The sequence below is a fragment of the Triticum dicoccoides genome, chromosome 4B, assembly GCF_002162155.2.
Source record: "Triticum dicoccoides isolate Atlit2015 ecotype Zavitan chromosome 4B, WEW_v2.0, whole genome shotgun sequence".
NCBI classification, from domain to species: Eukaryota; Viridiplantae; Streptophyta; class Magnoliopsida; order Poales; family Poaceae; genus Triticum; species Triticum dicoccoides.
The window spans coordinates 58,471,526-58,483,458 of record NC_041387.1 but is presented as its reverse complement, the minus strand read 5'-3'; the positions used below and the strand labels follow the sequence as shown (position 1 = coordinate 58,483,458).

The 11,933-nt window shown below is 44.7% G+C and overlaps 1 protein-coding gene across 1 annotated transcript; it reads right to left on the bottom strand.

Annotated features, from left to right (window-relative positions):
• Window positions 1-8,492: 8,492 nt before the first annotated feature.
• On the bottom strand, window positions 8,493-10,488 carry LOC119292502 (UPF0481 protein At3g47200-like). The gene is made up of 4 exons (XM_037571322.1): window positions 10,429-10,488; window positions 10,321-10,333; window positions 9,606-10,228; window positions 8,493-9,220 (listed from the first exon to the last, which is right to left on the bottom strand). Exons 1-4 carry the CDS (start codon window positions 10,486-10,488, stop codon window positions 8,513-8,515), a joined length of 1,404 nt encoding a protein of 467 aa, XP_037427219.1. The 3' UTR covers window positions 8,493-8,512.
• Window positions 10,489-11,933: the final 1,445 nt, after the last annotated feature.

Genomic DNA, 11,933 nt, shown 5'->3' with positions numbered 1-11,933 from the left:
GGCTGCTGGTTCCTCTCGCGCGTGTGAAGCAGCGGAAGTTGCTGGCGTGCCTCCTTTTTCTGCGACGCCGCCCGCGCCGTTTGTTGCGGCCGACGTCTCCGGTTGATCATCAATATCTGCATGCTCGTAATCATCGTAAACAATGTTGAAAATTTCATCGGAAGACGGGTATACCGGCTCGGTGGAGTTCCAATTCCATGACCTTGCTTCTTCGAAGATCACATCGCGCGTCACAACCACCTTGTTGGTAGAGGGGTTGCACGCACGGTATGCCTTCGTACCTTTTTCATAGCCAACCAACACCATTGAAGTACTTCGATCTGCCAATTTGCTAGTACGTCCGGTCACTGTCTTCACATGCGCCACGCACCCTAAAGTGCGAAGATGATCAACCGTGGGCTTGTGTCCGTACCATGCTTCGTACGGCGTCATCCCAACCACACCCTTGGTTGGAGCCCGGTTCAGCAAATAAACGGCCGTATTAACCGCCTCACCCCAAAACTTGCCCGACATGCCTTTACTTTTCAACATGCTTCGTGCCATCGCCACCACGGTTTGATTCCTCCGTTCCACAACACCGTTTTGCTGCGGTGAATATGGTGCCATAAGATACCTCTTGATCCCTTGAGCTTCGCAAAACTCTGTGAATGCACGAGACTTGAACTCACCCCCCCCCCCCATCGGTACGGAGGGCCTTCAGCTTGGCTTCAGATTCTACTTCAGCCGCCATCTTTATAATCCTAAAGGCTTGCAAAGCTTGGTCTTTCGTCTTCAACAACACAATCCACATGAATCTGCTAAAGTCGTCGACCACGAGCAAGAAGTATCTGTTTCCGGCAGGGGTGGCTGGTGTAATCGGTCCGCACAAGTCTCCGTGGACCAACTCAAGAGCTTTACTCGCTCTAAAGTTTCCCTCTCTTGGGAACGGGGCTCGCCTTTGTTTGCCAATGAGACAACCGTCGCACACTTGGTCGACATGATTGATGCACGGTAGACCACGTACCATCTCCTTTTGTCCAAGTTGCCGAAGAGCCTGGAAATTTAGATGACCGTAGCGCGCGTGCCACTTTCATGTCGAGTCGTCCATGCTCGACAGGAGACATACCGGATCCACACGATCCAAGTTGAGGACGTAGAGCCTGTTCGGTGACCTCTGCACCTTCATAATCAACATCCTCTAACGATCATACCCCCATAGAAAGCCATCTTCGAGCACAATCTTGCAACCACGCTCCTCGAGCTGGCCAAGACTTATGATGCTACTCTTTAGCTTGGGAATGTAGTACACATCTGTGAGTACCTTGTGACCACCATTCTTCAACTCAAACAGGACAGTACCTCGCCCTGCGATGTCAACGGTCCGTCCGTCACCGAACCGAACCGTGCCTCCCACCGAAACACTGAGCTCAGAAAACTGGTCCTTGTCGCCGGTCATGTGGTTGCTAGCGCCCGTGTCGAGGTACCACACGTACCTTGTTCATCCTCTTCTTATCAAGATAAACTGCCTCCTCTATGAGCGTGACAACCTCTGTAGCCGGCGCCTTTGAAGCTGGACTATCCTCATCCATTAGCTCACATACTTCGACCATGAGCATCATGTCTCCATCATCGCCTCCTTTGTCCATGAGATCTTTCTCCTTTGGTGGTTTCTTGCACTCCGACTTGAAGTGCCCCATGATGCCACAGTTGTGACACTTGATCTTGCGCTTGTCGAACTTCTTCTTCTTCGGAGCGTCGTCGCCGGCGTTCTTCTTACTTTGCTCTTTTGGCGCACAATCTTGGCGAGTGTTGCTGCTAGAGCCCTCGCCTCCTCTCCTTGAGTCCAGCGCCAGCCATTGAGCCCGAGTGAGCATGGCATTCTCATCATTCCTCCCATCCCCGAGACTGTACCGCATACGCTCGCCGTGAGCCTTGTAGCGTCCGACGAGATCGTCGATGGAGAGAGTCTCGAGATCGACACACTGCTCGATCGCCGTGATAATTTGCAGGTACCGGGGAGGGGCTGCGCGCAAGAACCGCCGGACAACCGAGGTCTCCGTGAGGTTTTCACCAAGTGCACAGATCCGATTGACGAGAGTAGCCACCCGTGAAGCGAATGCATCCACGGACTCATTGTCGCCCATGACCAAAGTCTCATAGTTCCTTAGGAGAGTTTGGAGATTGGCTTGCTTGACGCGGGTGTGACCCTCGAACATGAGCTTCAAGGTATCCCACGCTTCCTTCGCCGTTTTTTTGGCGATCAGGTGTTGGAGGACATCCATCGGCATCACCGAGTAAATCGCCGACGCCGCCTGCCGATCCTTCCAGTGCTCGGCTCCCTCCTTCTTGAACGCATCGCCTCCTGGATCGACCACGTCCCATAGCTCGTTGGCGCGGAGACCACACTCCATGAGGGCCTTCCAGACCCCAAAGTTCTCACGATCAAACCGTGGGTATGACGTACCGGGTACGGCAAGTACTTTAGCCGCTCTGGACGATTCCACGATCTCCTTGCCCGTCATGACCTTCCGTTACTAGAAGATCAACCTTGCTCTGATACCAATTGTTGGCGATGATCCCGGCTGCCGCTAGTCGTCGAAGTACTGTCTCGACAAACTTTACTGACCGATGCTTTGGCCACAGCAGCGTGTACGCGAAGGTACAAACAGGCAACGCACACGTCTTGGAGCTAAGCAGGCAAGCACACAACTTGATGGATTCTCGTGTCTAGCTAGCTAGCACGAACCAGGTCACCCGAACACAATACGCAAGATGATGGCAACAGGTGCGTGTCGCACCTGTGTTTTCTTATTGCTTTGATCTGATCTGATTACACGGGGGGTACAGCAGTATTTATATTGATCCTACTAGTTCTATTTCTAGTCCTAAGTACAAATACAAATCCTACTCGGTTGATTGCACCAAGTCCGTACCGGACTGGTTTAACCGTGGTTGATTCCAACAATGGGGTTATTTGATTGTGGGTACGCGCACCAGCTTTGTAGTCTAGTACTAATCCTCCCAAGAAAAACATTGGCATGAAAAATATAATCTCGCAACCAAGTCCCTAATATTTTGCAGCCAGCACCCTAAAGTTTTTGTTTCTTTAAAAACAAGGTCAAAATTTTAACAAGTCACATAAAATTTCACCGAAAATTTCGGTAGCATAACATATTGGGAAAGGCCAATCGCATCTGCAGCAGTTGTATAATACAACACTATAAATCACTCCTCAGCTATGCCTTCTCTTTTGTGCATCATTTGGTGACACATTACTTTTGCAAAATATGTAGCTGTGTTTTTTCTAATGAAAAATCTAACAGACTGTAGCCACATATATACATCTCTTCAGCCAATTAGTAGGTTCAGTGTAAAGATAAACTTCAGCGGCATGAACATGTATAAAGCTCTTCAGCCAGTTAATAGGTTTAGTGTACAGAAAAAGTTCAGCAACAACAACAACAATAGTATAGCAGCAATAATGGTAGCATAGCAGCAGTACTAATATGCATAATTTCAGTGTGAAGTCAAACAACAACAGTAGTATAGCAGCAACAACAATAGCATAGCAGCATCAGTGCTAGTACAACAGCAGGAACAATTTAAACACAAATTCAGACAGCTTAGAAACAACACAAGTTTATACCTAAGTTAAAGAGTTGACTACTGAATTAGCACTCATGCTTACATTCGTATCCACCTATGTAAACCCTAGTTACATACTAGTGTTGTTTACATATATTTGGACATGCCTCTCAAGTAATGTACAACATATTGTCTTCTCATTATTATTGACTAGCTTATCTTTCAACTTCTTTGCTAGTCAAGTTGGAATCCTTGACAGACCTTTTTTTTACCGTGGGAGCTAGTGTTTGGTGTAATCCCCGTGTTTTGTTGGGATGGTGGTGGCGAAGCCCTTAGTCCTGGCATCCAACGCCTCCCGTGTTTCTCTCCTAGTGGCTGCACGCCTTCCTCTTCCTATAAATCTTGATCTAGTTCCTCATCCTCGTGTTCCCCCTTCCTCTCCATCTGCCCTCATTTGCCTCATATACTCCCTCTGTTCCTAAATAAAAGACGTTTTGGCAGTTTAATTTAAACTACCAAAACGTCTTATATTTAGGAACGGGCATGGAGACCCAAAGTTGAGGCATGCCGTTCCGATAATGCACTCCCCGCAATAGCATCGGTCGATGTTGTCATGTCATGCTCACCATGGCTTGTGGGTCTGATCTCCCCTCTTGCGGTACCCTTTCTCTTGATCTGACCTTCTTTCTTTGAAGAAAGAAATCTTGGGATGGTTCTACTCAAACTGATGGTTTTTATTTCTTTTGATGTAGTACATGGTTCTACTTAATTAGGGGACATCCATGGAGGCAGGTAAAGGTGAAATCAACAGCAAGCTAGCTAGCTTGATCTGGATATAGGTATGTTCCTGTTGAGGATCCATTAGGTGTTTGTTAAAAGTTAAAAGTATTGGGATGTAGATCCAGGTATGGCATATTCAAATATGCCATATTGTGAAACATTTGGAGTAGATAGACACCACCAAGGAGTAGAAATCAAGTTTATCCTAATTAAAGCAATCGGTATGAGTGGTTAGCTATCTAAAAAACAAGTTTATCCTCATTAAGGTTTTGAACAAAAAACATGCAGGCATCTATCAAGTTTACACAAGATGGTGAATATAGAAATACTAGGTTGCAGTCTCCAAACGAGGCGGAGTCTGCAGTCACAACTCTTGCTTCAGCCATACAAAATAAAGCCACATTTACCGAAGTAACAATAGATTTGCACGTGTTTGATTATCATCTTATTCAGATAATCAAGGTAGAGAAAAGGATTTAAGATATCAGTAGCTATCAAAGTGGTTTTTGTTTCTGTTTTGGTGCTTGTTTCTCTTTAATCCGGTACCTACCAGTACCAACAGCAACCAATGGTCCAACTTGTGTTTATGCTTCAATTATACACAATACTTATTCTCCATCAAGGTTGAGATATTTTTATTCTAAGTATAAACATTAGTTACACCAAACACAAGCTCCCACGGTAAAAGAAAAAAAAGGTCTATCAAGGATTCCAACTCGACTAGCAAAGAAGTTGAAAGATGAGCTAGTCAATAATAATGAGAAGACAATATGTTGCACATAACTTGAGATACATGTCCACATATGTAAACAATACTAGTATGTAGCTAGGGTTACATACGTAGATGCTAATGTAAACATGAGTGCCAATTCAGTAGTAACTCATAAACTGAAGTATAAACTTGTGTTGTTTCTAAGCTATCTGAATTTGTGTTTATACTACTGTGTTATACTAGCACTGATGCTGCTATGCTACTGTTGTAGCTGCTATACTACTGTTGTTGTTTGACTTTACACTGAATTTATGTATAAATTAGTATTGTCGTTGCTATACTGCTGCCGCTATGCTACAATTGATGCTGCTATACCACTGTTGTTGTTGTTGCTGAACTTTTTCTTTACACTGAACCTATTAAGAAGAGCTCTATATATGGTGTTGCCGTTGAACTTTTTCTTTACACAGAACCTATTACCTGGCTGAAGAAATCTATATATGTGGCTATAGATACAGTTAATTAGATTCTTTCATTAGGAAAACACAGCTACATATTTTGCAAAGGTAATGTGTTACCAGAAGATGCACACAAGAGAAAGCAGGGCCATGGAGCAATTTTTAGTGTCGTATTATACTACTATTGTATATGCGATTCACCGTTCCCAACACGTTATGCTACCAAAATTTTCGGTGAAAATTCCCATAACTGTCAAAATTTTGGCCTTGTTTGTAAGGAAACAAAAACTTTAGGGTGTTGGCTGCAAAATATTAGGGACCTGCTTGGGTGATTATATTTTCCTCGTGGATGTTTTTCTTGGGAGGATTGGTACTAGACTACAAAGCTGGTATTTCACCGCTATAAAATCAATGTGAGTGAATACCCGTACAATCACATAAACAATTTGTAAGAGCTCTAGACTAAAAAAATGTGTGGCAGAAGTCCTGCAATAATTCAAGTTGATGCGGGTGTATCGAACTAAAGAGGGGCCACATTTGTGGTTTGCTGTGACTTATATGGGAATTATTTGCGAAGCTCATCTCTAGTGATGTTTGGTATGCACGCCGCTAACACACTTGAGACAATCGTGTGTCACGAAGGTCTAGCACTGGCTGAAGACCTTGGACTCCACAATTTTGTTGTTGCCTCATATCCGAAGCAGGTTGTTAATGATCTGGCAAATAGTGGTCGGGGACGCAATGGTGTGATCATCAGTGATATCAAGTCTAGAGCAACTAGTTTTAATTGTCAATTTTCTTTTGAACCTCGTTTAGGTAATGAGGATGCTCATAATTTAGCTAGATTCTCCCTCTATTTAGGCTAGGGTCGCCACATGCAGGTTATGCAACCCCATGACCCAGATATAATCCCACAAATTGTGGTATTTGATGAATAAAGCATTGCTTTACTCCTCAAAAGAAGTTAGAATATCATTTGCCATCGTATAGGAAGTATCGCTAGAGATATGTGCTTTGTAAGTGTAGGACTATACCATCACGTCTAGGCATTTCACCACTACAAAAAAAATGGCATTTAATTCATAGTAACTTTCCGAAAGAAAATTTATTTTTTGAATGGATGGATTATTGAATGCAAATGACAAAAATATGAAGTATCCGACATAGATACCATGACTTTTTAAATTTCACAAGAATCCAAAGAACTTGGGTTTACAATAATGTGAGTGTATACCCATAGAATCACATAAACAATTTGTAAGAGCTCTAAACTAAAATCAAGTGAAAACAAATGTGTGGCTGAAGTCCTACAATAATAACCATACAATCACATAAGCCTATATAAATTCGAATGGCCTTACCTCCAAGCAGTTATGTTAAAACTGGGATTTACTGAAAGGTGGGTGAGCATTGTGATGAGTATGATAAGCTCGGTGAAATTTTCAGTTTTGTTTAATGGGAAGAAGCTTTAGGAATTTACACCATCACGAGGTATCCGATAGGGGGATCCGACCTCTCCATATTTGTTCTTCTCGGCAGCAGAGGGCCTTTCGAGGCTCCTCAAATCAAAAGGTGAGTCATCTAATCTTCGTGGTCTGTAGATGGTCCCTTTGTCCCCATCAGTAAACCATATTTTATTTATAGATGGCAGCCTATTGTTCTTCAAGGCTAATGGCTTAGGAGCATCTGAGGTGCACTAGGTGTTGGACACTTATTGTTTGGCTACAGGGCAAGGGATAATTTTTGAAAAATCATCAATCTACTTCAGTAAAGGTGTCCCTAAAAATATTAGGACGGACATAAAGGGCTTGCTACAAGTTGCAAACGAGACATTGAACGAAAAATATCTTGGGATGCCATCTGATGCGAGGTCATCCACGAATGGGGCATTTAAATACTTAAAGGATCGCTTATGGAGCAGGGTCCAGGGATAGATTGAAAGAACTATGTCAATGTCTGGGAAAGAAAATTTGGTAAAGTCAGTAGCCCAAGTTGTGCCCGTATACTCTATGTCTTGCTTCAAGCTTTCAAGGGGTCTATGTGGGAAACTAAACATGTTAATCAGGAAATTTTGGTGGGGAAGTATAGATGGACAGTGAAAGCCACACTGGGTTTCTTGGAAGGACATGATGCAACCCAAAGGCATGGGAGGCCTAGGGTTCAAGGATTTCTAGTTGTTTAATTTATCTCTGCTTGCAAGGCTGGCGGATTGGGTTGAGCAAGCAGTTAGATAAGAGATTAGAATATGTTGTTCCTATCAAGGCGGTCGCAACAAAGGGGGTTACATCTATTGTGGAAGAACCTGTCCATGGCGAGGGTACGGGCTGGGCTCGACATGTAGTCGTAAAGAGTAAAAATACTTCCCGGCGTTGAGTGGGCATGACCCGTGTGTATGATGAATAGAGGGAACGGGGGAGAGAGTAACGTACCACGCGAACAAACCCATGCTCCAAAACCACCTTCCATGCATCAGGGCGGGGGAAGAGGGGAGTCATATGTCCATTTTTGTGAACTTCAGGTTGTCATATACCCAAGTTTATATTATATTCATGAAATCTTAAAGGTTATCTGGATTAAACATTTTTGTAGTTGTGAACAAAAACTTTTTAGTCAAGATACATGAATTTATTCCCAAATTATTCGTTGCATAGATGTCCATAATGAATGAAACTTATATACATGTTGTTAACACACATTGTATGCTTAAAAACACAATATCGAATGTACATTTAGATGGTACTCGCTCCTTGCAAATTATAGTGCACATAAGATTTCTTTTATCAAATCGCCAAACTTCATAAAACTAGACCAAGTTTATAGAAAAAATTATCGATATTTTCTATACCAAACCAATAGCACTATATTTATATATGGTGTACATTTTGTATGTAAATGTTTATTTAGTATAAATTCAGTCACAGTTTACAAAGTTTGTCTTTGAAAAAAAAAACTTATATGCACTATAATTTGGCGGGGATGGCATACTAACTTACTACTACTAGGATATGAGCTTGTAAAAGGGTGCAACCGTATAGAAGGTCTGCAAAAGTGTGGCAACTAGTAGAATAACGGTGGCGACGAGGGAAATGAACACCCAAGGGTTTCTCAAGTAGGTTTGTATGAAGTTAGCCCGCCACCTGTTCCATCTCTTCCTGCAGTGGGCATTCACCTGTCGCTGCACATCGTGGAGCCTACTAGACGGGCTCATCACTCCTCCCTTGTTTAGCGTGTTGTTTAGGAGCTTGGCGACCTCTTCATCGCTGCCCAACCCACTCTCGATAATCATCTTAGATCTGAGTAGGGCCACATCCTTGGCTGAGCTAATCATGTTGTCCATGAAGATCACGTAGGCCGTCACGGCATTGCCAGCAGAAGGGTGGAGCCGTTCGAATGCCATTAGATTGAGGAACCTCTTCTCGGTGCCTTCGTTGACCCTAACCGCCGGCATGCTTAGCACGCCATGCTCGAAGTGGACATCGAGGAGGCTGTCGGTATCGCTCACCTTGAAATGGATTCCTGCTTCATAAATCTCCATCGCGGAGGGCATGACATACGCCTTTGATCCTCTGCGATCTTGGTGGTCGTCGTGGGTAAGGCTTTGGTGTAAGATGTCCAGGGGGTGGAGCCCTCGAGGGTTTATATCAACCACATGTCGGCGCCAAGGACAGAGGGAATCAAGCACCAACTTTCTTATCTCTCGAGCATCCTGTAGGAAAGTTGACATATATAGAGGGTTACAGCTAACGTGCATTATGCGTTGTATTTTTAAAATTTCATCATGCAATGTTGATCGTGATTATAGGTATGACGACCTACCATCGACACACATACACATTTACATTTTATTGACTTTTAACAGCTCAGTGATATGATGGTATGTGTGCACCTACAAAAAATTTAGTACATTGCAGTCTGAACCGCCTATTTTGATACATGTTAATCTAAATGGTGGTACTCCCTCCGTAAGAAATATAAGAGCGTTTAGATCACTAGTGATCTAAATGCATTTTCATATGAAATAAATGAAAATAAAAAATATGAGAAAAAAGTAATGAATGGATATGGAGGTAATTAAGGAGAGCAGTACGGACCTGATATTTGTCATGATCGAGAACAAGGAATAGCCTGTGGAGAAGAAGCAGAGGCAGCTGGTTCTCCATGACGACCATGTCTGACTGGATATACAGCCACAAGTAGAGGTAACCGTACTGACTAAAGACGGGGTCGTTGGGCGCGTAGTCCCCCTGCACCTTCCCCCGCAGCGCGTCCATCCTCATGGCTTCCACCAGGAAGCAGCCGTCGGTGAGCATGAGCTCCACGAACCGCTGCCGGTTGTCGTCCCCGCGCCACTCGGCGCCGAGGTCCTTGTACGCCTCCTGTAGCTGCGGCGTGACCTCCGCCACGGCGTTGACGAACTCCCGCAGCGGCCTCCCGGAGCGCTTGACGAGGTGTACCACGGCGCGGCGCTTGTGCTCCTCCATGGGGAGCAGGTCAGGCTCGCCGTGGTGGAAGGGGCCAAGGGAGACGAGCTCCGGCCGGTACGCCTTGGTGTTGTGCAGGTTCTTGATCCGCTCGGGGACGAGGTAGATGGAGTGCCGCTTCCAGCGCGCCATCTCCACCGCCGGGTCGATGTCGCCGATCGTCCTCTCCATCTCCATCACCCAGCTGCTGGAGCCGATGGACGGCGCCTTCTCCATTTTATTAGACTTCGTAGCTCACCCAGCTTGCTGGTTTCCCGCTATATAGAGGGATGGGGAAGCCGGGGAGGCCTTGCGTACATCGGTAGGAAAATACGTAGCAACGTACCATGCAGCACATTCTGTACGTAGCAACTGATCGAGCAAGGCTGGCTTTACATGGAATCGTATAGCTACTCCAACAACATATGCATATACGTACGTGTGTGCTAAGTACTTTGGTGTAGTCGAACGGCGGCGGCGTAACGATTACCAAAGATATGAAAGGACACTTCATGGAACAGCCGGAATATGTGACAAAGGGTGTCTACTAAAGCTACCTGATCTAGCTAGATACTGCTCTCTATGCATACAGTAGACGGAGCACGGTGGTATATACAGTGCTAATGGCAGCGAACCGGAACCTTTCTTAGGTGGGAGGCAAAGAAAAAGACCCGGCCGGCCGGCCCGGCCATGCGGGGAAGCGTGTGTGGTTGGTGCACTCTGTCGCGCTTTATGCATGTGTGTTGCCTCCGTCACACGCTCGGGGCTCGGCAGTGCAGCAGGTGAAACTTGGTGATGGTGCCCGGCTCAGCGGTGCAACAGGTGAAACTAGGTCATGGTGCACTGGATAGTGCACCCCGCTGTGTGTCGTCAAGAAAATAAATACTACAAATTAAACAAAAATACTTTCAACAACAAAAAAGGCATATATTAGTTCAAGAGCATGGCGTTGCAGTGGCGTCTACGAGCGCGCACGTACATCTCGGTGGCATGAGTGCGTTGGCGAAGCTGATTTGCTGAAGTTTAGACCAATGCTCAAAGTATTTTCACATATCTTACTATACGCTTGGCAACAGTCAAATGAATAGTAGTTAAGAAACTAGCATACTTTGTTAACAGAAAAAGAAATGTTAGGTCTCGTAAGAGTCAGATACTGAAGTGCTCCTATCAAACTTCTGTATTTTGTGCTAGCACTAATGCTGCTACTACTGTTGTTGTTTGACTTTACACTAAAATTATGTATATTACTACTGTCATTGCTACTGCTACTATGCTACCATTGTTGCTGCTATACTACTGTTGTTGTGCCGCTGAACTTTTTCTGTACACTAGACCTATCAACTGGCTGAAGAGCTCTATATATGTTCGTGTTGCTGAAGTTTTTCTTTACACTGAACCTATTAATTGGCTGAAGAGCTCTATATATGTGGCTACAGATTCAGCTAGATGTTTCATTAGAAAAAAAAACACATCTATATATTTTGCAAAAGTAATGTGTCACCAGAAGATGCACAAAAGAGAAGGCATAGTCGTGGAGTGATTTGTACTGTAGTATTATAATATGTTGCAGATGCGATTGGTCTTTCCCAACACGTTATGCTGCAGAAATTTTCGGTGAAAATTCCTGCGACTTGTTAAAATTTTGGCCTTATTTCTAAGGAAACGAAAATTTTAGGGTGTTGGCTGCAAAATATTAAGGACTTGATTGCAGGTTATGTTTTTCGTGCGGATGTTTTTCTTGGGAATATTAGTAATAGACTACAAAGTTGGTGCGCGTACATCGCTGAGGATGCCGTGGGAGGTCACCGGATAGAAATCGGGACACTCGCACATGCCGGTGTCGCTGTGGTGCAGCGTTCGATGCACCGGCACCTACCGCTAGAAGTCTCAGCTGCGGTAGAGCACCACGAGGCCCCGGTGGTTCTCCTTAGTTCCCGATCACCAGGCGGTAGACCTCAT